Here is a 26,816-nt window from a genome sequence, read left to right as displayed (position 1 = left end):
TCAATGGTGTGTTCTATTGCAGCTGCTACGCCCCACCAAGGTGGCCAATAGAACAGTTCTACCAGATGATCGACAGGCTCTCGTCGGACCTAGTGGGCTGGAAACCGGTAGTCATAGCGGGAGACTTTAACGCTTGGGCAGTGGAGTGGGGCAGCCGCTGTACAAATAGCAGGGGTCAAGCGCTAATGGAAGCGCTTGCGAAGCTCGATACTGTGCTAGCTAATAATGGCTCCGCTAGTACATTCCGTAGAAACGGAGTGGAGGCGTGGATTGACCTAACATTTGCCAGCACGAGTCTGGCTCCAGGCATGGAATGGAGGGTAGACGAAGGCTACACCCATAGCGATCATTTAGCAATCCGCTTTAATATCAACTATGGTGTGCAGCATCCGAGGGCGGGAGATCCCTGTCAGGTACGCGGGTGGAAGTCCAATCACTTCGACAGCGAAGCTTTCACCGCGGCCCTGGGACTGGAGGCCAACACTGACAGTCTAAGCGGGGATGCGCTGGTAGCTGTTCTATCACGCGCGTGCGACGCCACTATGCCGAGAAAAACACTGCCAAGAAACGGTAGATGCCCGGTATACTGGTGGAGTGCCGAGATTGCAGCTCTACGGTCAGCCTGCCTCAGAGCTAGACGTAGGATGCAAAGAGCTCGCACCGAGGATGCAAGAGAGAACCGCCGTGAAGTGTTTCGAGCTGCGAAATTGGCCCTTAACAAGGCTATTAAAAGCAGCAAGAGAGCGTGTTTCGACAACCTGTGTGAGAGTGCCAACGCGAATCCGTGGGGTGACGCCTACCGGATTGTGATGGCCAAGACCAAAGGGGGCTCCTCACCCCCAGAACGGTCTCCGGACCGGTTGGCAACGATTATCGAAGTACTCTTCCCGTCTCGAGCCACAAGCCCCTGGCCACCTGCACTACGAGACAGTGCGGGCACGGTCGAAATGGTGGCTCCAGTGACGAATGAAGAACTACTCGCAGTGGCTAAATCCCTAGCAATGAACAAAGCTCCAGGGCCGGATGGAGTTCCAAACAACGCTCTCAAGGCAGCGATCATAGCGAACCCGAACATGTTCAGGCTAGCTATGCAGAGATACCTTGACGAGTGCCGTTTCCCCGATAGATGGAAAAGGCAGAAATTGGTGCTGTTGCCGAAGCCCGGGAAGCCGCCAGGCGACCCATCGGCGTACAGACCAATTTGTCTGATCGACACGACTGGCAAACTGCTTGAGAGGATCATCCTCAACAGGTTCACCCCGTACGCGGAAGGTACGGACGGTCTGTCAAGCAACCAGTTTGGCTTTCGGAAGGGTAAGTCCACAGTGGACGCTCTCAACTCAGTGATAAATACTGCCGAGATAGCGATCCAACGGAAAAGGCGAGGTATTCGATACTGTGCGTTAGTGATACTTGACGTGAAGAACGCATTCAACAGCGCAAGCTGGGATGCCATCGTGCTCTCGTTACACCAGCTTAGCCTACCGGTGGGTCTGTACCGGATCTTGGAAAGTTACTTCCAGAACCGCGTACTGCTATACGAGACTGATGCCGGTCAGAATAGGGTTCCGATTACCGCCGGAGTCCCGCAGGGCTCGATCCAAGGCCCGGTGCTATAGAACCTCATGTATGACGGGGTTCTGAGACTGAAGTTCCCTCCTGGAGTCAAGATCGTCGGCTTTGCTGACGACGTAACCTTGGAGGTCTACGGGGAGTCAATTCCTGAGGTAGAACTAACCGCAGAACACGCGATCAGCACGGTGGAGGAATGGATGAGCGCGAGAGGCATGGATCTCGCTCATCATAAGACGGAGGTAGTTATCGTCAACAACCGCAAGTCGGCACAACATGCAGTTATCCATATGGGAGAAGTCGCGATCACTTCACAGCGAAGTCTGAAGTCTCTCGGAGTCATTATAGACGACAAGCTGACCTTCGGCAGCCATGTCGACTATACGTGCAAGAGAGCGTCGACTGCTGTTGCGGCTCTATCGAGAATGATATCCAACAGCTCAAAGGTGTGCGCCAGTAGACGTAGGTTACTGGCAGGCGTTGCCGTATCTATCCTCAGGTACGGCGGCCCGTCATGGTCAAGAGCACTGAGGGTAACCAGTTACCTACAGAAACTGGAGAGCACCTACCGCGTGATGTGCCTCAGAGTGATATCTGCCTACCGCACGGTATCACACGATGCATCCTGCGTGATAGCGAGCATGATGCCAGTCGGGCTGGTCATTCGGGAAGATGAGGAGTGCTTTGAGCTACGTGGAAATAGGGGAGACCGCGAGCGCACCAGGGTGACCTCGGTCGCCAGATGGCAGCGTGAGTGGGACAACTCCTCGAAAGGTAGGTGGACCCACCGGCTGATACCTAGCATATCGAGCTGGGTGGGAAGACCCCATGGGGAAGTTCACTTCCACCTGACACAATTCCTGTCAGGCCATGGCTGTTTCCGACAGTACCTCCACAGGTTCGGGCACGCGGAGGTCCCAGTCTGCCCGGACTGCCCAGGTGTGGACGAAACTGCCGAACACATACTGTTCGTATGTCATCGGTTTGACGTCGAAAGAAGAGCAATGCTTGACGTCTGTGGCTGAGACACATCCCCTGATACCCTTATTCAGCGGATGTGTCAATCGGTGGAGAAGTGGAACGCAGTCTCGGCTGCTACCATCCAGATTGCCAGTAGGCTACAGGTAATCTGGCGAACCGAGCAACAGACGACGGGCACGGCTAACTAGTGATTGGTTAGCTGGAGCGAAAAAGGCCAAGCGCAAAAAAGGGAGTGAATGGTCTGTTCATGCCGAGGCAGGTTTGGCGCAGCGAATGGCAACCGCGTAAGGGGTAAACCCAGCCACCCCGAAGCAAGACAGAAGAGTGAGTGTATAGGCGTATAAGTGGACTGCCTCATGCCAAGACGGGAGGGTCGTAGCGTAGTATGTTGGGACTTAGCTATCGATACCTCATGGCGTGGCAGAGGAGTGAAAGGGTGAGCATCCAAGTCAGTCTCACACGGCATGTTAAGGGTGAGCACAAAAGTCAGCCTCACATGGTATGGTAGAGGCTAGCACAAAAGTCAGCCTAGCAAGGAATGAAAAAGGTGAGCACACAAGTCAGCCTCGCATGGTATGTCAGAAGTGGGGCCTAAGAAAAATGTCCCACATGGGATGCCAGGGGGAGTGACAAAGGTACAATAGAGTGGCACGATTGAGAGTGAATCAGATGATAGGGTGAGCACCCAAGTCAGCCTCACATGGTTTGTGTGGGGCGAGCACAAAAGTAAGCCTAGCAAGGAATGAGTAAGGTGAGCACACAAGTCAGCCTCGCATGGAACGTAAAAGGTGAGCACAAAAGTCAGCCTCATGTGGGAGTAGGGTTGCCACCTCTGGAGAGGCTTTGACCCGGAGATTTTCACTGACCTGGGGGGTGGTGGATTTTGAGTGGAACTAGACGGAAATTGGAATCAAAGCGATTGCTCGGCATTTTAGAGCACTTTAATCGCTTTTTATTACTACGTTACAGTAAAGCTGTAAATTTTTCACATTTATGAACGATTTTGTTGGTTTAATCTGGTGCAATATTTCACTTCCCCTACTAAGTGCCAAGAATACAAAAGCACCAACTCTCGCTGTGGAGGATAAGTCGAACGAACATTGCTCTCCTCCATAACTAGCACTAAGCACTATGTGGTGTCGGTTATTCATCACCAGAGGTTACAACAAAAGGGCAAAACTCACCTCCCTAGCCAACAGTTAAAGGTTGCTACAGGAGTAGCAGCAACACGAGAAGAACTCGTTTGATGTTGACCTAGTCAGTTGGATAAATCTGCCATACCTTGGTGCAGCGGGTGATAAGCACCACTAACAGTGATGTGATTTGGTAAAATTGCACCAAAATGACTTTTTTACATCATTTTGAGCGACTTAGTAGGATGCTACATTTCAATTGTAGCATATAGCGAAATATTACTTTCCTTAATTTGTAGTAAATTTGATTTGTTTTTCATATTCATTGCTTTGTGAAAGAAATCAGCAATATTTGGTGAACTCATCTTCGCCACTTTGAAACGAAGGTTAGTCGAAAAAAAAACTGAACCAGAGTAATAGTTAATTTAGACTTTTTAAATATTTTGTAAAGAATCAATTAATTCCAAAAAAATAAAAATATTATTCTTCCCACCAAACCCGGAGAAATTGATGTGAAACCCGGAGTCACAGAGATCGCTCCCGAAAACCGGAGTCTCCGGGTCAAACCCGGAGGGGTGGCAACCCTATGTGGGAGTGTTTGAGAGTGAATCAAAGTGAGATTGAGAGAGCACCCAAGTAAGCCTCATGCAGGATGTATGAACGCGTGAGTGAGAGTGAATGAGTACATTTAGTACAGCCATCCCCCCAGAAGTAATACCGAGAGGTAGTTCCTGGGAGGAATGATGGCGGAGCCCAATGGAGTTTAGTCGGTATTAATGGCTGGTCACCATTCGAGCCCGACACGCCCCCAGTGCACCCCGTGTGGTAGATTGGACCCTACCAATAGCACGTGTACTGGGCTAGGACGTAAAGGTCTTCTCCATTGTAAAAAAAAAAGATTCCGAATGGCGTGAGAATACATCTCAAAGATTTCAGCCGTTCGATTGGCTACGGACGTCTTCCATGGCGAAGTGGTTGCAGATATCCAGTCGATGAGGTATTCGCACTGATTCTGAGGCTATATTGTGCTGAACTTGATGCAGAAGCGTAGACGGGAGTCGAGCTATGCAGAGCGCGAGGCGTGAACTTGGAGATCAAAAGGTGAACTTAGCAGGGCCCATCAACAGTTCTCGACTGCAACTATATTGTATGTGCCATAGATGGATCCCAAATCATCCCTGCCATTCGCGAGTAAATTTATGTCCCAGTCGAAATGGAGTGTCCAGAAATTCTAATTTCCGCATTTACAATAATCGGGTAAATTATGTCCAAAAGGGTCGAAATTGCAACTGATCTAAAATAGATTGGTCGTTTGTTCACAACTGTGAGGCGAGCTTCTGTAGCATCCAAGTTGCTAGAAATGAGGCACTACTTATGGCGTAGGTGACGATGCAGAATTAGTTACTCATCAGTGAAGACTCAGGTTTATTTGTTCAATGTTCGAAGAGATTACGAACTGACAGATTCGAAATCGGACGCGATTTGTTCTGTATTGTGGACCCAGGAAGCAGGACATTGTTCAACGAGATACCGGACATAGTTCGACACGATACGTCACAGACGGTACGAAATGTTCTAGTAGTTCTGTCCAGATTCATCACCGCGCGCTGTAGAAAGAAATACTGTGGTTATAGGTCTGATTCTTCGGAACCATTTCGCATATTTGGCATACTCGTGAATGAACTATTACTATAGCGAATGTTTTATTGCGAGGCTCTAACCGAGTAAGCGTTCCGGAAAAAAGAGGCGATGGGTGGCGTCGTATCTAATATTGTTGAGAGGCCAAGTGTGCTGGCATCATATATTTAACAGATACAGTGCGCATCGGTGTCTCAAAACCAAAATAGACTCAAAAATGCGATTTTTATAAGCTTCAAAACAACTAAAGTGGAAATATTTAAAAATTATGAATCTGGTGTTTTAAACTCATTTTATCAGTAACTGGCACAGTTTTGGCAGCCAGCTCATTTTATCCAAAAACGAAATCAAAATCAAAATATTTTTTGAGCTGCGAACTAATCGCCTTGAACTATACAAAAATCCTCATATAGGCATAGTGCCAGACATTGATTCGCCAAACCATAAGCAAAATTTCGCAAATTGTGTCAAAGTTGCCGATTTTAGGATAGAAAATTGTCTGTGAATAATTATCAGTTATGTGTCCAACAAAAAAACACCTTTAACAGGCCAACGAGGGTACTCGGGTACCCACAAATTGAAATGCTCATAACTATGACTTTCTTCAACCGATTTGGACACTTTTAGATGTTTTGGATTCAGGAACTCGTCCACTTTTTGATTCTGTACAATAGAACCGGAATAATGGATCTGGTTTTTGGTAATCCGGATTTTCCGGAGTGATGTTCCAGTACTAGGATATGATATGTAACTTTTAATCATGTCCTAGCAATATGAGTATCAAAATTCTTTAAATTGTCTCGGAAGTCTGTTTTTTATTGTTACGGGACCCTATAGCAATTTGAAAAATGGAATTGGAATGGAATGGCCGCTCACGGCCCCACGGGAACCTGCTCCGAAATGTCCGTTCCGGGGTCAAATCACCAAATGGTTCCAAAACCGATAGATACAGCCTACTGATGCAATTCCAAGAATTTTGATACCCATATTGCTAGTATTCCATTGAAGTTCGCAAATAGTACCACAGCACTGGAACCTGCTTCCGGAAACCCGGATTCCCGGGAACCGAATGAAGTAACCCGATTCATTTTTACCAAGTCCAAAAGTGGATGAGTTCCTGAATCCAAAACGGCCAAAAGTTTCGAAATCGGTTGGATATTACCTTAGTTATGGGCATTTTAGTTTTGTGAGTAGCCGGGTACCCACGTCGGCCTGTTACGTAGTAAAAAAAATCAGAAGCCCCTCCTCACTACCACCCTTACTATATCAAAAATATTATTAACTCAAAAGCTTGACTTAGTGAAGTTCTAAGATGTCACAAAGTTTCAATGTCCAGCTATGGATAAAACATAGGAATTTAATTAATTGAAATTTAAAAAGGTGCCCGGGTACCGCGTCGGACACACAACGGTTATGAAAAAAAGTTTGCTGGACATATTGAATTATTACGTAACAAATTCCAAGAAATTTTTTTTTCTTCTGTCAAAACATGTTACGTAACGATCTAGCTAACTCCCCCTCCCCCTATGTCACAACATGTCACAACTTGTTGTACCACCTCCCCCCCCTCCCCTAAAAGCGTTACGTAATTTATGATTGGTCCCTTATTTAGTTTATCATTACATAGCTCCCTATTAAAAATTAGTCGTGCTACAGTATGAGCGCCTGATAATATTGATTGATATCTTTACTATGACAATGTCAGCAAAATCGGAGCCGACTATTTGAATCAATTACATTGGAACGTTATGTTTCCGATGTCAAACCAAAAGGCTTGAATTTAATAACTTCATCATGACTAAGATATACATAATGTCCCAGCATTTGACTGAATATTTCTATCTTTATTTCTCTTTTCTTCCGCAGGGGAAGCCGACAAAGTGAAAACCCTAATCCGACTACGAGCAGAACTGTCACCACTATTCACCGGCAAGCGAAATGCATCCAAATATGCGTGGGCGTAAGTATTTCCTTTCCTTCTCTAATATGGGAACGAATAAATCTTTTCCGACTTCATTTTCGTTCCCGCCAGCACCACGTGTGCACGTGGTTTGACCCCTTCTGAGAAAGAGGCCTAAGACCACCGACCCACTTTCGTGCATAAACTGGGTTCTTCTTCCTCCATCAGAATTTCCTCTGGGTCCCCGAGGGAATGAAAAGTGGAACAATTTCCGATCGAACATCAGCCAGAGGGTCTCTGCTTTCCCATATTCCACATTTACGCCTATTATTCCGTAAAACCAAAGTTTGCTACGTTTTACGGCTTGGTTTTGTTTTTCATCCATTGCTGTTCGGGTTGTAAGACTGGTTTGGTAACGGCGGATGATCGGGCATTTTTGGAAGCTACAACGAAATAGCCAATATGATCACAACCAATACAATTTCAAAACTGCGAAGTTTTTTTTCGTTTGGGAAATCTACATTGTTTTCCTCTACTACTTGAGAACACTGGCGAAAGGGGAGCGAAAGATCGGCAGATTCGTTTAAATCAGTTGGAAATGTAACGCACCAAGGGTGATGCACACTGCTGCCAGTGTGTTGAATTAGCAAAGGTTAGAGAAGGGAAAGAGAACCGAATAGATCCGTTAAACCATTAAAATAATTGTAGAAATTTTAAGCTCATTTTAATCGAGCTAGAAAAACAGACGCTCTATAAGAGTACAAACATCAAACGAAGAAAGGGAAATATTTGATGGAAGCAAGGTACGGTTGTAAGTAGATCACGAAAGGGGAACTTCGCATGAAACACTGTTAGATTTTATGGTGTGAAATCTATCCGCTCGGCACGGTTTGGAAGTTTATTTCGAGAGCTGGAGTAGGAAGCTCCGCAAGTTAAAATGGGAAGCCACGAGAACCATTGTAGATGGGTGTGCTAATTGGAATCAACATCGATTGATTCTTGTACTTGTATTCTCGTCTGAGACGCATACAACTAATTCGTTTATGGCTGCCCTTAATGATCTAAGAAAAATATCAGCTACTTAGCCAGATCTTAATTGGTCGAATGAAAAGTGTTTAAATAACTGATTCTCGTGCTTGCTACCGTTGATTAAGATTTACAGATCTACGGATCAAAAATCGAGTTAAACCCGGAGAACGATTTCAATCGGCAGAAAGCGACGAACCTTAGTGCCGCTAATTACATTGCAGTCAGCAAGTGTACGACATTCCAAACGCACCTGCCTCATCGAAGCCGGCAAAATTCACTTTCAGCAAACATCGAACGCGCAACGTTTGCGTCTTCGTCTGTTTGGTCGGTCGATTGAAAGTGAAATTCGCTCATTTATGGCATGGCTCTAAAGACAAACAAAAACAAATTTCGCACACCGCTTTGTGTCCTCTTCGTCAGGTTTTACGTTTTCAAAGTACACTTTCCTACCCCACCGAGTGGCTGCGCAAATGCAAATGTTAGCAGCGGCTTCTATAGCCGATTTGTCCTAACCACTTTGTCGAATGCGGTGGGGATGGGGAGGAATGTTTACTTTACACTTTTGCTCCTTCCTGCCGGCCACTTGGATGCAGCTTTCTTTTTTTTTCTAGCGTATGCAGCGCGGAGTATGTGTTAATGGGTTGTATTCTTTTATTTTTAATTGCATGCAGTTTTAAGCGCCACCGGAGAAGCAAACAAGAGATAGCTGTTCATTTTGCTCGGAAACGCTGAAATCAATTTCGTATCAACGTCAACTGTGATAAATGATATTTTATTTTTAAGAAAGAAATAACTGAATAAAACTGAACTATTTAATTATTACGATTGGAATCGGATACCAATCTGTTGACTTAGGAAAACAAAATATTTGAAGATACTAGATAAAGGACTTTAGGTAGTGTACTAGGAAACATCCCAAGTAGTAACTGATGTTTTATGACACTCTTGAAGGAAAACTTAAAGCATAGATTGCTCTTAGTGCTCTTGTAACTTTAAATGTTACTTGGGATGTTGATGTTATCATTATCATTTCTCTCTTATGAGCTTTCGTGTTACATTTTCATACACCTAAAACGGCGCTCTCAGATTTTCTGTTTTGGGCTCACAATCTCATTTCCAAAAGCAATCCTTTTTGAACATTGAGCTCTTTACGCACAATTCGAGATGAGCGCAAAACTCACGAAAAATAATCGATGACACACAGTCACACACAAAGAAACTTTGTTAGTATTTGGTTTCGTATCATTCTTCTACAGCTAACATTACCCCCTACCCACCCACCACAAGCAATCTCATCGTCATTGTAGCTGCACTGCATTTTGTTGTGTTTCATTCTTTTCTCCGCTGCTATAAATAGCTGAAACATCTTGTAAGAAAAATCCTGCTCTCAGATATCTAGATTAGAACCGAAAAACTTCTATTCGCTAAAAACACCTCTTTACTACCCGTACCATGACGACATACACTTGTTGAGTAGTAAAACGGCATATATAAGCTTTACACTAATGATGAGTAATAATAATATCGTTTGGCTCCCCGCCGCACGATATTATTAATATCGTTTGGCTCCCCGCCGCCGGCATAGCATCATCAGTATTGACGCATTTTGCTTTGTACCACTTTCCCGCTGTTTATTAATATTCCGTTTGTATGTATGTGTTGGGAACTAAGTCTTACTAGAAAAAAAAAATTGCTGGTAGCATCAGGACTGAAACCGACAAACATCTATTCCTTAAAGCGCCAATTTACACCCTAGGCCATAACGACACACGATGAGAAGTCGCTTGGAAGAGCTATATAAACTATCATCATTGCAGCAGCGATCACAAATGGGACATCATGGGGACGTTGACATGTGTTATTCAAGTTATCTCTGCACTGTGTAGCCAACAGCGTGTAGCTATGGGGTACGATAGTGTATTGCACAAGTATGAGGTTGGTTGAACACTAACGCATCATTTGGGAGCGAAGAAACAGATGCATTTCTGTTCCCAAAGATTCGTTTTGGGTGTTTTTTTTTACAATGGAGAAGACCTTTACGTCCTAGCCCAGTACACGTGCTATTGGTAGGGTCCAATCTACCACATGGGGTGCACTGGGGGCGTGTCGGGCTCGAATGGTGACGCTACCATTAATACCGACTAAACTTCATTGGGCTCCGCCATCATTCCTCCCAGGAACTACCTCTCGGTATTACTTCTGGGGGGATGGCTGTACTAAATGTACTCATTCACTCTCACTCACGCGTTCATACGTCCTGTATGAGGCTTACTTGGGTGCTCTCTCAATCGCACTTTGATTCACTCTCAAACACTCCCAGATGAGGCTGACTTTTGTGCTCACCTTTTTCGTTCCTTGCGAGGCTGACTTGTGTGCTCACCCTATCACCTGATTCACTCTCGATCGTGCCACTCTATTGTACGTCTGTCACTCCCCCTGGCATCCCATGTGGGACATTTTTCTTAGGCCCCACTTCTGACATACCATGCGAGGCTGACTTGTGTGCTCACCTTTTTCATTCCTTGCTAGGCTGACTTTTGTGCTAGCCTCTACCATACCATGTGAGGCTGACTTTTGTGCTCACCCTTAACAAGCCGTGTGAGACTGACTTGGATGCTCACCCTTTCACTCCTCTGCCACGCCATGAGGCATCGATAGCTAAGTCCCAACATACTACGCTACGACCCTCCCGTCTTGGCATGAGGCAGTCCACTTATACGCCTATACACTCACTCTTCTGTCTTGCTTCGGGGTGGCTGGGTTTACCCCTTACGCGGTTGCCAGTCGCTGCGCCAAACCTGCCTCGGCATGAACAGACCATTCACTCCCTTTTTTTGCGCTTGGCCTTTTTCGCTCCAGCTAACCAATCACTAGTTAGCCGTGCCCGTCGTCTGTTGCTCGGTTCGCCAGATTACCTGTAGCCTACTGGCAATCTGGATGGTAGCAGCCGAGACTACGTTCCACTTCTCCACCGATTGACACATCCGCTGAATAAAGATATCAGGGGTTGTGTCCCAGCCACAGACGTCAAGCATTGCTCTTCTTTCGACGTCAAACCGATGACATACGAACAGTATGTGTTCGGCAGTTTCGTCTACACCTGGGCAGTCCGGGCAGACTGGGACCTCCGCGTGCCCGAACCTGTGGAGGTACTGTCGGAAACAGCCATGGCCTGACAGGAATTGTGCCAGGTGGAAGTGAACTTCCCCATGGGGTCTTCCCACCCAGCTCGATATGCTAGGTATCAGCCGGTGGGTCCACCTACCTTTCGAGGAGTTGTCCCACTCACGCTGCCATCTGGCGACCGAGGTCACCCTGGTGCGCTCGCGGGCTCCCCTATTTCCACGTAGCTCAAAGCACTCCTCATCCTCCCGAATGACCAGCCCGACTGGCATCATGCTCGCTATCACCCAGGATGCATCGTGTGATACCGTGCGGTAAGCAGATATCACTCTGAGGCACATCACGCGGTAGGTGCTCTCCAGTTTCTGTAGGTAACTGGTTACCCTCAGTGCTCTTGACCATGACGGGCCGCCGTACCTGAGGATAGATACGGCAACGCCTGCCAGTAACCTACGTCTACTGGCGCACACCTTTGAGCTGTTGGACATCATTCTCGATAGAGCCGCAACAGCAGTCGACGCTCTCTTGCATGTATAGTCGACATGGCTGCCAAAGGTCAGCTTGTCGTCTATAATGACTCCGAGATACTTCAGACTTCGCTGTGAAGTGATCGCGACTTCTCCCACATGGATAACTGCATGTTGTGCCGACTTGCGGTTGTTGACGATAACTACCTCCGTCTTATGATGAGCGAGCTCCAGGCCTCTCGCGCTCATCTATTCCTCCACCGTGCTGATCGCGTGTTCTGCGGTTAGTTCTACCTCAGGAATTGACTCCCCGTAGACCTCCAAGGTTACGTCGTCAGCAAAGCCGACGATCTTGACCCCAGGAGGGAACTTCAGTCTCAGAACCCCGTCATACATGAGGTTCCATAGCACCGAGCCTAGGATCGAGCCCTGCGGGACTCCGGCGGTAATCGGAACCCTTTTCTGACCGGCATCGGTCTCGTATAGCAGTACGCGGTTCTGGAAGTAACTTTCCAAGATCCGGTACAGACCCACCGGTAGGCTAAGCTGGTGTAACGAGAGCACGATGGCATCCCAGCTTGCGCTGTTGAATGCGTTCTTCACGTCAAGTATCACTAACGCACAGTATCGAATACCTCGCCTTTTCCGTTGGATCGCTATCTCGGCAGTATTTATCACTGAGTTGAGAGCGTCCACTGTGGACTTACCCTTCCGAAAGCCAAACTGGTTGCTTGACAGACCGTCCGTACCTTCCGCGTACGGGGTTAGCCTGTTGAGGATGATCCTCTCAAGCAGTTTGCCAGTCGTGTCGATCAGACAGATTGGTCTGTACGCCGATGGGTCGCCTGGCGGCTTCCCGGGCTTCGACAACAGCACCAATTTCTGCCTTTTCCATCTATCGGGGAAACGGCACTCGTCAAGGCATCTCTGCATAGTTAGCCTGAACATTAGGGCATTGCAAAAAAAACTTTTTTTTTTTGAATTCTCAAAGGCCCCCCCTCCCATATTGTGACAAATGTCGAAGTAAGCTTAGATGCCAAATTTCAGATCATTTGGACAATTTTAGACCCACGCCCATTTCGCTTGAAATTTTTGAAATTGGTGCTATGGGAAAATATAGAGGAAAAATATACTAAATGCTATAATTTTTGAAGTAGCTATCAGAAAATTACAATTTATACCTCTTTTTAAAGGAAATGACCTAAGTTATTGAAAGGAGATATTCCTCTATCTAGAAAAATAGGGGAAAGTGGGGTACTGGGTCATTTTGGCCTCAAAATCCCCTATTTTTCACAATTTTTCTGCTTTGTGATGCAAATCATACATATTTTGGAGTTTTTCTAATGTAAACATATCTCAGAAATCGAACGGAACCTTTTTGACTCGTGTCCGAATACGGGAAGTTGGGGTTATAGGACCTTTTGTCATTAATATTAAATTTTATAATTTTTTCGTGCATATATCTCTATTATTCTTCAATCAATTTTCATGAAATGTAGCTTGTTGAACGCGGAAAATTCTTATGAATACAACAAAAATGAATTCGTTAGCGGTAAAATTCAGAAACATCAAATTTTTGGACATTAACTCTACAAATCACATTTTTTTCGTTAAATGTCCTAATACTTCAACTTCCCCTATTTTTCCAGGATGGAAACTTTTCTCATGCGATCCTCAAGCGTATTTTACACTAAAAGTAGTAAATTTAATAAGAATTTGGTTGTTAAACGGAGTTAATGTGTGCAATTTTATGATAAAAATGTGAAATCGAGACTATATATCAAATAATTTGATGTTTCTGAATTTTACCGATAACGAATCTAGTTTTATTGTGTTTCTAAGGATTTTTAACGTTTAGCAAGGTACATTTTATGAGAATTGATTGAAGAATAATGGAGATATATGCACGAGAAAATGATAAAATTTAATATTAATGACAAAAGGCCCTATAACCCCAACTTCCCGTATTCGGACAAAAGTCAAAAAGGTTCCGTTCGATTTCTGAGATTTTTTCACATTAGAAAAACTCCAAAATATGTATGATTTGCATCACGGAGCAGAAAAATTATTAAAAATAGGGAATTTTGAGGTCAAAAAAACCCAGTACCCTACTTTCCCCTATTTGTCTAGAAACAGGAATGTCTTCCTTCAAATACTAAGGTTATTTACTTTAAAAAGAGGTATAAATTGTAATTTTCTGATTGCTACTTCAAAAGTTATAGCATTTAATATATTTTTCCCCCATATTTTCTCATATTACCAATTTCAAAAATTTCAAGCGAAGTGGGCGGGGGTCTAAAATTGTCCAAATGATGTGAAATTTGGCATCTGAGCTTACTTTGACATTTGTCACAATATGAGAGGGGGGGCCTTTGAGAATTCAAAAAAAAATTTTTTTGCAATGCCCTACTGAACATGTTCGGGTTCGCTATGATCGCTGCCTTGAGAGCGTTGTTTGGAACTCCATCCGGCTCTGGAGCTTTGTTCATTGCTAGGGATTTAGCCACTGCGAGTAGTTCTTCATTCGTCACTGGAGCCACCATTTCGGCCGTGCCCGCACTGTCTCGTAGTGCAGGTGGCCAGGGGCTTGTAGCTCGAGACGGGAAGAGTACTTCGACAATCTTTGCCAACCGGTCCGGAGACCGTTCTGGGGGTGAGGAGCCCCCTTTGGTCTTGGCCATCACAATCCGGTAGGCGTCACCCCACGGATTCGCGTTGGCACTCTCACACAGGTTGTCGAAACACGCTCTCTTGCTGCTTTTAATGGCCTTGTTAAGGGCCAATTTCGCAGCTCGAAACACTTCACGGCGGTTCTCTCTTGCATCCTCGGTGCGAGCTCTTTGCATCCTACGTCTAGCTCTGAGGCAGGCTGACCGTAGAGTTGCAATCTCGGCACTCCACCAGTATACCGGGCATCTGCCGTTTCTTGGCAGTGTTTTTCTCGGCATAGTGGCGTCGCACGCGCGTGATGGAACAGCTACCAGCGCATCCTCGCTTAGACTGTCGGTGTTGGCCTCAAGTCCCAGGGCCGCGGTGAAAGCTTCGCTGTCGAAGTGATTGGACTTCCACCCGCGTACCTGACAGGGATCTCCCGCCCTCGGATGTTGCACACCATAGTTGATCCTAAAGCGGATTGCCAAATGATCGCTATGGGTGTAGCTTTCGTCTACCCTCCATTCCATGCCTGGAGCCAGACTCGGGCTGGCAAATGTTACGTCAATCCACGCCTCCACTCCGTTTCTACGGAATGTACTAGCGGAGCCATTATTAGCTAGCACAGTATCGAGTTTCGCAAGCGCCTCCATTAGCGCTTGACCCCTGCTATTTGCACAGCGGCTGCCCCATTCCACTGCCCAAGCGTTAAAGTCTCCCGCTATGACTACCGGTTTCCAGCCCACTAGGTCCGACGAGAGCCTGTCGATCATCTGATTGAACTGTTCTATTGGCCACCTTGGTGGGGCGTAGCATCTGCAATAGAACACACCATTGATCTTGGCAATCGCCACACCCTCGGCGGAGGAGTGTATTACCTCTTGAACCGGGAACCGTCCCGTTGTACAGCCTGAAGTAGGCTACTTGGGTGCCAGAGGGTCCATCTCTAAATCGGACAGAGGCCCGCTCGATTGTGACGTCGCATTGTTCCTTAACGGCTGCGACGACATCTTCTGCGGTCGTGAACTCGTCCAGATGCTTGCACTGGAGAGTCATTTCCGCCCCTAGCGACCTGACTTGGGCGCCTTCACCAAGGACCTCTTGGGCCAAGGCCTTGTATACCGCACTAGATTGTGCGCCTCGCTTCAGCACCAGAAGCATTTCTCCCGTGTTGGTGCGTCTCACGCTACGCACATCTTGCCCAAGGGCCGAAAGGCTTTCGGCCGCCTTCATCGACTTTAGGACATCGGCGTATTTCTCCTTGTCGGTTTTTAACCACAAGGCCTCGCCTCTGTCCTTGGCCTTCTTCGCGGGCCGCGGTACCTCCGGTGTCGGTGCCGGCTTCTTCTTGGTAACCAGCGTCCAGGGGTTAACGCCCCCTTGCCCCGGTCGGGCCGGGTTGCTGGTACCAACGCTCTGCTCAGCGAGGTCACTCTCGTCCTCGCTTACCTCGGCCAGACGGCGTTTGGGCTTAACGGTTGCACGCCGTGTGGTGTCGGTTTTTGCACCCTCTCCTCGCGACTTCCTAGGGCGCTTCGCGTTTGACGCCGTCTTACGATTGCCCTTGCCCTTGCCTTTTCCCTTCGAGGGGAACGCGGCCGCCGCTTCGAGCGACGTGGCTGCTCCATAGAAGGTGAAGGCCACCGTCTGAGTGCCTGTATCGACCTTCTCTCTTCCCTCCCTCTTGAAGGCCACTGTCTGGGTTTCTCTGTCGGACTTCTCCCGACATTCCACCCTCTTGGCATAAGCCTGCTGCTTCTGTCTTGCGACACGAACAGTTTTCCGGAGCTCCAGGAGACTCTGTTTTAACTCCTTGCTTATGTTTTGCTTTGCGCTAGTGAACTCGATTATTGAATCGAGCTGCTCCACCACTTTGCGCATCGCGGATAGTGTCTCGTCCAGTGCGTTGGTAGGGCTATTTCCTACCACTACTGGGGGGGTCACTGGTGCTATCAGATGCAGCACTCGTCGCTCCACTACTCTCCCCACGGGGGGGAGACCTCGCCAAACCACCTCTAGCGAAGGGGTTTGGCACCTCCGTTTGTTTACTATAGTTTTTGTTTTTGTTCTCCATATCAGATCCCACGAGTAGCGCGAGAATAAATGTCCGCCACGCCAGAGCTCCGCATTAGCGTGGTAAGGGACATCCCTCGGCACGGGTCGCTTCACGCCTTGGAATTGGGGTTATGACCTACCTTGCTTTACGTGGTGACCTCGGCACAGATCATCACAACCATCCTCCTTTACCAGGGTTTGGTACCTGTAGCTCTGGTTCTCAATAGTTCCATGTACGTATATTATTACAGACATGCCACTATTGAGATCCGTCATTCGCTAGCGGAGTTTATCGTTACTTAAACTCGTATGATTTACATACTGTTAACATACTGTTATATAAGATACTTCTATGTTTTTTGATTCGTAGCATAGTAAACGAATTATATAATTTATGATAATTATAATTGGAATAGTAAGTGTATAATCAGAACTGTTCACTGTAAGATTTATTTCTATTCGGCCTATCTTCAAGCAACACAATTGCTGCCTTTTGTTATTGCCGGATTTGGCATCTTTCAATTACGGGAAAAAAAATCATAAAAAGTTATACCGCGATCAACGTTCAGTTGGTGCCCAAGGATATGAACACGCCAACATTCCAGAGCTCCGCCCAATAGAAACATATTGGGGGATTGTCAAGCGAAACCTCAGGAACACGTGAAAGTTAGTGGTCAGCGAGATGAAGATTAAGGCAAACTAGCGTTTTGCGATGAACATGATGGAAAGACGCAAACGAAAGGACCGGCGATTCGTATCCGCTTAAAAGGAAGCTTGAGTGAATATTATATTCTGTATAAAATGAACTTGCAAAAGAAACATGATTTGATTCTTTAATGAAAGTTTAACTACATTATAAATTTGCGTTTCGACTTAGTCTCATTAGAATCCGACACTAACTTAGTTAACGGACGAAGCTTGCGCCGGATTGACGCTAGCTCCAAAAAATTTCATGAAAAATCAACAAATGGGCGACAAAACTACAAGTTCGATAATGTTTGAATGTGGCTAAAATAACGGTTCTTCAAATTTATAACAGCAGAATGTGAAATTCTTTGCCCATTTGGAAATATGAATATGGTTGCATAGGGTTGCGGTTGCTCTTAAAACGATAATGCTGTCCCTCCTTAGATTAGATTGGCGAAATTTTCAAATTTCGGTTAAAATCTGACATTTCAAAAGTTGTTTGTAAAATAACCCTACTCTGGAGCATGGTCAAATTTGACAGTCCGATAGTTAGTTTTTTTTGCTTATGATGCAAAAAGAAAGATGGGTACATTTTCTGTTCTTAATTGAGGTAGTCAAAAGTTTACAACCGAAAATAAAGAAAAATGTAAACGTGTGGCCAGTTTTGTATGATTTTTTTCATGATGTGGATTTTTACGTTTTCCGGCTACGATTGTCACACTTAGTGTAATATACAAAAAACTAATATCAAATTATCGCCAAATCTTCACACCTCTACCAAACCATGGTTTTTGCAGCTTTCATTTCCAAATAGCTATCTAAATATTGACATTTGAAATAGGTCGCTCTCGGTAAAATTTAACCATTCGATGGAAAATAACTTTTGACCTGTCAAATTTAAACTAAAACTTAAAAAATTCGCCTAATTCTTCACAGTATTAGTAATTACTAATAAAATATGGGTTAACTTTTCTGTTTTATCTTACAGAGTCGTCGAACGAGAACTCAGTGTGCCTTTACCGATTTCAAAAATCATCAAAAAATGGAATAACCTGCTACAGGAGTACAAGGTAGGTGCCAATGGAAAACTCATTTCCTTCAATCAATTACCAAGATTAGCTTGGGTTAGTAACTGGTATACAAAGTTGAAGAGTTTGACAACTACGGTAGAAAGATCTGTGGAAATCGACAGTCGATCGCTAATGCTCAGCCACCGAAAAATCACGCGAAATTCGTACACCCAGGTCAAGTCACGCACCGCAATCAACCGATAATTCCTACCGCCACAACCGCGGCTAACTCCCGATCGGTAATTGGCCAGCAATTTTCCAATTTTCCTTCCCACCATTCCGGCAAATGCATGAAGTGTATATTGGCAACGAAAAATTTGCAGCGAAAAAATTCTTCCTCTTCAATTCAATTGAAAGTGAAACTCTTCTAAATTGCAATTCAGCAGCAATTCCGGATTCCGACCGATGGCGGGTGTATATTTTTCACTTACTTCTTCGCCTGCTTTGTACTATTTGGTCTTCGCGAGATGAAAGCTTCTCATTATTAAATCTCATTTGCTGATAAATTTTCCAATAAAGATCCACACGAGCCGCCGCTGCTGATGAACCCATCACCGATGAAGTCGCGAGTTATGCGGAACAGTTGAGACAGACGAAACAGAGATACACCACGATATGGTCATAATGAAGCTGCGGCTCTCAGGAAAGAAATTAAATTTTTAATTTAAGAAGAAAGACTTGTAACTCAGCTACAAACAGCACACTGCAACGCTACAACAAACTTCGCAGTACACTGAAATGTCCATTGGATTACCCGCTCCGCAATTGTGGGTGCTGTTTCAAAAGATCTAGTGGCAGCGATAAATGTAGCGCGAAGTAAGGGAAAATACGAGACAACTTGGGCTCCGCGATAATGCAAATGATACACCAACAATGACGATTGTTCTCTACGAGGAACGCTTTGATTAAAAATTCCGATCTCTTCAACTCTCCTGATGGGAATTTCGTTTATTTTTGCAGTATCTAATCGATGAATACAACAGATTGTTGAACTTTGGTTCGATCAACATGCTAGAAAACTCGACTTGACCACTTGTAAACAAAAAATATTAACATTTTTCCTTCGTAGAACATATATAAGTTCTGGAACTGAAAGTCTTTGAAAATTCTTGAATATAATGTGGTATTCAGGAGCACTATGCGTTAGGATGGATCATTTTGGATTGGTCGATCAGGCTTTTTCGTTTACACAAGCCAGAAGATCACCAAATCACAAATAGCAATTTTACTGCGTAAACCAAATACTTCTTTAACCGAACGATACACAATATATCAAAATTAACGGATCTGATATACCGTGATCTGATCAAGTTGAATTCTGATTTACAACATAAACCTTTTGAAATATACACGTGGCAAATCATTCAATTATATTTCTATTAAACAGAATTTGCCCCAGATGCCATTAGATGTGCTTTGTTACGCGTGATCAGCAAACGTCATCGCAATGAAATCTAATCAGTAATCGTTTCCGAACGACATCAAACAAAACAACTCGCTGTCCGATGGCCGAATGCAGATATGTGGAATCCAAATCATACAAAACAGGCTAACTATACAAAAAATTGATGGTCCATTGTGTTAGAGCCAATATTTCGTGTGTCTAGCATGTCTTCGAAGTCAAATCCAGCGAACAGAAATAAAACAATCGTGGACTCATGATTTGAGCTTTCTTGGATACCAGAGCTCTAATTGCAAGTTGGCTGAAATCAGTTTAATCCCACGATCCTATCACTCATTGAGCTACCACGGGTCAAAATCGACTCACCCGAACGTGAGGCTGGAATCTCCCAAAGACAATTGAAGCCATCTTTATTTTTCTTTCTGTAAGAGAAATGAAGTCAAAAAGCCGGGTTCAATTTTACACTCTCCAGACTGTGCTTCAATCCGTCTAGCAGGTATCGTTTGAATTTTCTTCGATCCATCTTTATCTTCTCTCCCGTTTCCTAATGCCGAACGTCGTTTTGGACCAACTGCTTCTTCCCAGGTTCTGGTTGGAGGGATGCCGCGAAGGCAGCTCCTCTCTTCCAAGTGGAAAGGGAACCACTGCAAAGTACAGACAAATTGTGTTAAACATTCTCAACAGAATCCGTTATGCCTCCGCAGAACCAGCTCTCCGTCAATTCCGAGACGAGACTTTCTGGTGACCTACTGCCGGTCGGAATAGCAGCCACGTGCTGCTGCGTAAGGTGAGAAGGTGGTGGTGGCTGGAAATCACGCACACACCTGCCTTATAGTGAATCTGAACGCACATCCATTTACATGTACACATGCTGCTGATCGAAACGGTAGTTGAAATTGTAGGTCGTAGCATCAATTTGTGCGGAGTGCTTTCCTGGATGAGGTCGGCTGGTTTTGCTGCAGAGACCTCAATTCCAGCGCCTCATCCAATGTTGCTTACTGGGGTGTATCAATGGATAAGATTTTCGAGGTACACAGCTGGGAAGATTTCAATTTAAGCAATTCCTAGAATCGTGCGGTTCGTGTATTTGAATGTAATTGAGGGCAGGGTTTTTCAACATCTTTCATTTTATTCTAGTTATTTAACATCAGTCCCTGTCCAAAAATACCATTCTTGTATCTTTTACAAATATTGATTTTTTAAATATTAGACTACAGTCGATCATAACCTCTGATTCAAACGAATCTTCATGAATATCCCTGTTTCCACTGTAAATTAGACCAATTTTACTCAAGGGGAATTATTTAAAAGGGCGCAGAAGTTTTTGCATACATCACTCTCAAAAAAAATGTTCGAGATGATTTATTTTGTACACAAAACCCAGACAGAGAACGAGTTGTAGAGAATGCATACTTCGCAGAAAAAATAAACGTTGAAAATAAAGTTGTGGCATTTCAATTAATCACAAATTGATGCAGAAAATTTAAAAAATTGTCAGCTTAAGCCTGAAAAGAAAGCAAACATTTTAAATATGATTGCATCATGGAGAAGATATTGGTAAAAGAGTTTTTCTAACAACTTTAAACAAGTTTTTAATTGATAGGCAAAAGCGTAATTTTACTGTGGAATATGATTGTAAATACAATTTCAAATCAAAATGCTCATGATACATTTTCCAAGATGTAGTCGTTTTCAAGATATTCAAAGATTTAATTTGTTGATTTATGTACTTTTTATAAGTTATTTACATTTCTTTAGCAAGAAAAAGAGATTTTCCAGAATGAAACATAAAATTTCCTGACACTCACCTTTTGACACAAAGGCGATAGTGTGCCGTTGAATAACTACAATAACTACATTCTATTTTAACTATATAGTTGAATCGGATATTCGTTGTTCCCTTGTAACTATTGTAAAGTTCGCAATATCACTTTGGTGTCAACAAGTAAGTTAATTTTCAAAAACCAATTGTTCTTGATGGAGAAACGTGAATAATTTGTGAAAAAATTGTAAATTCACGAAATATATGTATTTATTGAAACGAAATCTAAAATTTCTTGAAAACGACAATATTTTGAAAAATTTACATTTGTTGAATATTTTGACCAAGTAGTATAAAGAAATTTCAGAAAGGTTTTTATAAAAGGATTGTTAAAAAGCCCATCCTTACCTTGAGCTGGCATCTTTTTTTCCTTTTTTGGCGGATTTGTTGACACCTCAGTTTGTTTCAACAAATTCGTCTTGAGACAATTCTTGATTAAAAGTATTTTCATATTTTTGTAAAACTTAGTGTTCTGTAGAACTCACACCGTTGAGATTGAAATTATGGACACTCTCAAACTGCTGAGCAAGTTTTTGAGATTATTCTCCGTTTGTGCAATGTATGTGATCACCTTTTTTCAAAGCTGTTTCTGAGGTTTCTTAAGAACCTCGGAAAGTTTCCAGAAAGCTTTAGAACATGGTTTGATTTGTTCTAACCCCTTCGCGAAATGTTCATTCCTCAAGAATTTGAATTCTGAATTTAAATTAATTTAAATTAATTAATATCAATTTTAACTCCAAGCAACCGGCCGTGTTAGTATTGCTAAAACTGTGACCTAGTCTGATATATAATCGTTTGAAAATTGGGTAGTATGTAGAAGCAGACGCGCTTCAATTTGGATCAGCCTTTTAACAATTTTTTTGCTGTTTATTTTTATTTTTTGTCCAACTCCTCTATTTTTATTTTTATGTTTCATGCTCCTAATAACGCGTGCTAAGACGTCAGTGATGCAACTAAAGCTTCGCACTGATTTCACTTCTGTATTCTTCCAAATCTCCTCTTGGGTTCCCTAGGTCGGAAGCGGATCGATCGACTACTAAGTTGTAACCCGTCAGGGTAACAATTGAGCACTGGGTGGAAATATACCCTTTCGTGCGTACTCTCTCCGTAGAGTGTATTGTTTACGAAAATTTATGCTCACCGCTGTTTTGTACCGTTCACACTAAAGTTGTAAATTTTTGTTCATTTTCTCGTTTGTGAACGGTTTTGTTTGTGCAGATAGGTGTAGTAATTTTTGTTGTGTATTTGTAAATAAATAGCATAGGGTTTAGTTAGGTTACCGCTCTCCTTTCGCTGCAAAAGTGGTCTGACTATGCTGTGCTATAGCGATGACAGCTATGCGGCGGTGCGTTTTTTTTTTGGTGCTTGTTTGTTGTGGTCGAGTGCGGAAGGCGGCCATCGTAAAAGAGTTAGAAAGTGACGGACCACAGCCAGGAACAGGCGTTCCAGATTTATTCCTTTTTTCGGGACAGTTTCCCGCCACCGTAACAAAAGTTCAGTGCGCGCGTGTGACGGTAAGTGAAATCCGTCAGTGTATCGGTGTGTGGTCCGGGCATACAAAAAAGTCCTGGTGTAGGGTCGCCGAGACGGGAAGCTAATCGCTAAGGAGCTACTCGCTTCCCCGGCTAAATAAAAAGGACCCAAGTGACACCAGTGCCGTTCCCACTATGGAGGATCAGTCGAACGAGCCAAGCTCTCCTCCACAGTTAATTGCCAAGGAGAACGAAGCAGGGCGGGCAAAGGTTCCCCCTGGGAAGTTTACTGCGGTAACTTCCGGGATCGTTTACGGCGAGTAGACGATCCGGCGATTCGTCGCCAACGTCGCTAGGGAGGTTCCAACAAAGGAGCCAAGCTCACCTCCCTAGCTAATAGCCAAGGACCGCTGCCGGAGCAGCCAACGACACCAGAAGGAGAACGCGGCCGTTGTGTTCCCGGCCGGTCGGAAAAAAAACCGTCGCCTTCCCGCCGCCATTAGCAAAAGACCGTAAGGAACGACCAGCAGAGGAGAGATTCGGGAGAATAAACGGTAAAATTAGAACTTATTTGTTTTTTTCTCTTTTTGTTTGTTATTATACGAAAATCCGAAATTCCGGTAGGAGCACCTAGGCCGCCCTGAAAAGAAGGGTACGCCGGGCAGACAAGAACCCGAGTAGTGGGCAAACCCCTACTTACAAAGTAAATCAAAGAGCACTGGTAACCATAATGTCCACGAATACTAATTTCCTTGCAACTATTCTGCCAGTTATTATTGCTATTCTAGTGTGTAAAAATGATTGTTTTAATGTTTGTTGCGCCACACGGTGTCTCTGATAGAACAATATTTGAACAAAAAAATCAGTATTGCTAAAGTACTGATTGATGAAATTCTTAGACCCCTCTTTTATTCGAGACTAAATTTGAAATATTCTATCGGGGGCCTATAACAATATTTTTTTGAACATTTTATGATTATTTTTGAAGATGAATAGCTTTTGGAAGATACCCTATCGTGAATTTCCCGGTGGTAGATTGCTCCCAATACCAATGTTCGTTTCCGTGAGCCATTTAGCTCCTCACTTCGTCTACTCGGTCTTGTCCCCGGCGGTGGTCTTAGCCTATTCAACGGGCCAGTCAGTAGATGCTAAGGTCCATCCAGCGATTCCGGGTAGAGCGTAGCTTCCGGTTCTCTGGCGCCCCAACGACCGACTGCTAGCTATTCGACGCGGTCTACTCAGTCTAATCCCCAGCGGTGGATCTAGCCTACTCACAAGCTACTTGGTAGGGTGTCGAGGTCAGTCCGGTGACATCTGACGTCTTGTTCAATGGCGCCCCGACGAACCGAACCCGGTGCAGCGTCGCGTACTACTCAACTGGTCCCCGACGGTGGTCCTATTCTACACCTTGGCAGATTTACCCGTCGCCGAAATTTCTCCCGAAACCCGATTTGTAGTTTCACGGCGGCTTCCTAGCCAATGGCGCTTTTTTGTTAGTCCCTTCGCCCTTCTCTGCAGCTCGGAGAGTATACTCATAACCACTCTATCGACAGCATCCCAGATATGCTCGTCGTGGTACATCTCTACATTGTCCACTTTCACACCAGGCAAATCCCTTCGGACTTCCTCAAACCTAGGGTATTCGAAGACCGCGTGTTCCGTTGTTTTTTGTACGTTCACGCACTCCGGGCAAAGAATCGACGAAGCGTGTTTAATCCGATGCAGGTACTTCCGGAAGCATTCGTGCCCGGACACAAACTGCGTCAAATGGAAGTTCACCTGTCCATGCTTCCTGTGCACCCAAGCCAACACATTTGGGGTGAGTCGGTGGGTCCACCTTCATCGCGTTGTCGTACTCTTGCTGCCACTTCACCAACGAGTCCACTCGGACCAGTCTCCTTGTATTATTTACGTGCATTTCTCCGCTGGTAACATTCCACATCCTCAGCCAAAGTGATGCAGATGGGAATCATCCCGGCAATTACGCATACAGCCTCGGACGATATCGTTCTGTACGCTCTCGCGACACGAACCTCCATTAGGCGAAACGTGCTTGTCAACTTCTTCCATGGGACGTCTCGTGCCTCAAGTTGCTCCTCCGATGTTTGAAAATTTTCGAAAGCCAGGGCCTGATTTTAATTTTTCTTAATTCTGTGCTCATCAGTAAAATTTTAATACCAAAAAATTACATTCACAAAAGAATTTTAATTGAATTCTCGTTACGTCAACTAAATTGACAGCTCCAACAAACGTTTTTGTTGCCGAACGTTCATAAAAAAATAATTTACTGAGCTCATTGTGGAGCATACAGTTGTATTAAAGACGGTACAAAATTGTGGAGCTTGGTAAAAACTAATGACAACCGAAATCCAAAGTTCCGGTTGATCGAACTAGGCCCACTATTTGAGCACTACTGCGGAAAGCAAATCGTAGTCTATTCCGAGAAGGAAATGCACCTCATCTATGTATTCTCTGAAGTCCGAACCTCCAGACCATCAGCGGTCCACGCATGGGAAAGCATAAAAAGATTAATTATTGCGATCGGAAAATCAGACGGGAAATGAAATCAGATAACCTGCCGTAGGTTGTTGGCGAATGCATTCATAGAATTTGGAGTGTCGAATTAAATCACAAAAGCCACAGCTGAGAAATGGAAGCAGGGGGAGAAAAGCACTTAAAGAAGGCTTAACCGCAGAATCGGAAGAAAGTTTAGTGAAAGAAAGCTCTTTGAATTGCTTCTCTGTTTACTTCGCGCATGTTCGGCGGTGGTGTTGTGCGTTCACGTGGGGAGTCGTCGTTCTGCGCTGGAACGCGCAGGGTTATTTATCTCAACCGGAGCCGACGAAGAGGTGAAGAAACGAAAGCCAGCAAAGAGAAAGCGCTAAAGAATAATCAGATGCGGATACGCGATTCATTAACGAAGCAACCGTCTCCAGTCTGTGATGTATCCCGTGCATGACTCACTCACATCTCCTTGGAATAAAGCCTGATTCTTTTTTTGTGGCATGTGCCTTTGGTTGGCCCCCATCTGACTGCCAGGTACCGATGGTGGTTTAATAGATGTGCAATCATTTCATCATCATTATCATCAATCGTGCCTACCCAGTCTATTGAGTAATGGTTTAAAATATTAACGCTGTCAGCTACAAAATAGGATCTTCTGTTCAACAGGTGAAGTGCATCATAGTCTGGGAAAGGGTCGGTGGAGCACGAGGTGACTAATTTGTTGTAGTTGAATAGAATCGGCTACCCTTGAAAAAGCATAAATAAGTCAATCGGAAACCATTGGCTACTGAAGGTACCATAGATGAGAACTAATCTGTTATATTTCATCTTCCTCGTAAATTACCCAACGCAGTTGGCTGGTCATGTTGTAGCACTCTCGCCGAAACACGAACTGTTTAGAGGCTTCGCCTGGTAGCTTTCTCCTCGGCCAGGTTTACACGCAATGCTACTAGTGTTTGGAACGGCTTTTCAGTGCGTGAGATAGAGGGTAACGATTCTAGTAACAGGGTGATTAATGATAGGCAAAAGGAATTCTCTACCGATCGCTTGGTTCATGATCCGTTAGCTGCACACTGTTACATCAATGTAACTTTATTTTTCTGTAATCTCCGCTTTTTAGTTCAGACACAAACAATTCTATTTCAATAGTTATGAATAAATAGCATGAGATCATAAGAGACATCAATTGAGCCCAAACTATGAATGTTCGAAAAATATAACAGTAATGATCAAAGAGAGGCTCTTTAAAAATACTCTATCGAAGAAATATTCAGCGAGGTTTGATTTAACCTGGAATCCGTGACTAAT

The 26,816-nt window shown here is 44.4% G+C and overlaps 1 protein-coding gene across 6 annotated transcripts in view; it reads left to right on the top strand.

Annotated features, from left to right (window-relative positions):
- The window catches only part of LOC131677804 (probable serine/threonine-protein kinase cdc7), a 197,458-nt gene that overhangs the window by 109,419 nt on the left and 61,223 nt on the right, over positions 1–26,816 (top strand). For all 6 annotated transcript variants that reach the window (XM_058957855.1, XM_058957849.1, XM_058957852.1 and 3 more), the window contains exons 3-4: positions 7,191–7,284; positions 18,226–18,307. In XM_058957855.1, coding sequence (XP_058813838.1) covers positions 7,191–7,284; positions 18,226–18,307 — 176 coding nt within the window. The remainder of the gene's footprint in view (positions 1–7,190; positions 7,285–18,225; positions 18,308–26,816) is intronic.

This window comes from Topomyia yanbarensis, chromosome 1 (assembly GCF_030247195.1).
Source record: "Topomyia yanbarensis strain Yona2022 chromosome 1, ASM3024719v1, whole genome shotgun sequence".
Classification (NCBI taxonomy): Eukaryota; Metazoa; Arthropoda; class Insecta; order Diptera; family Culicidae; genus Topomyia; species Topomyia yanbarensis.
Note: the sequence above shows the minus strand (reverse complement) of the source record. Positions and strands in the feature narration are given on the sequence as shown.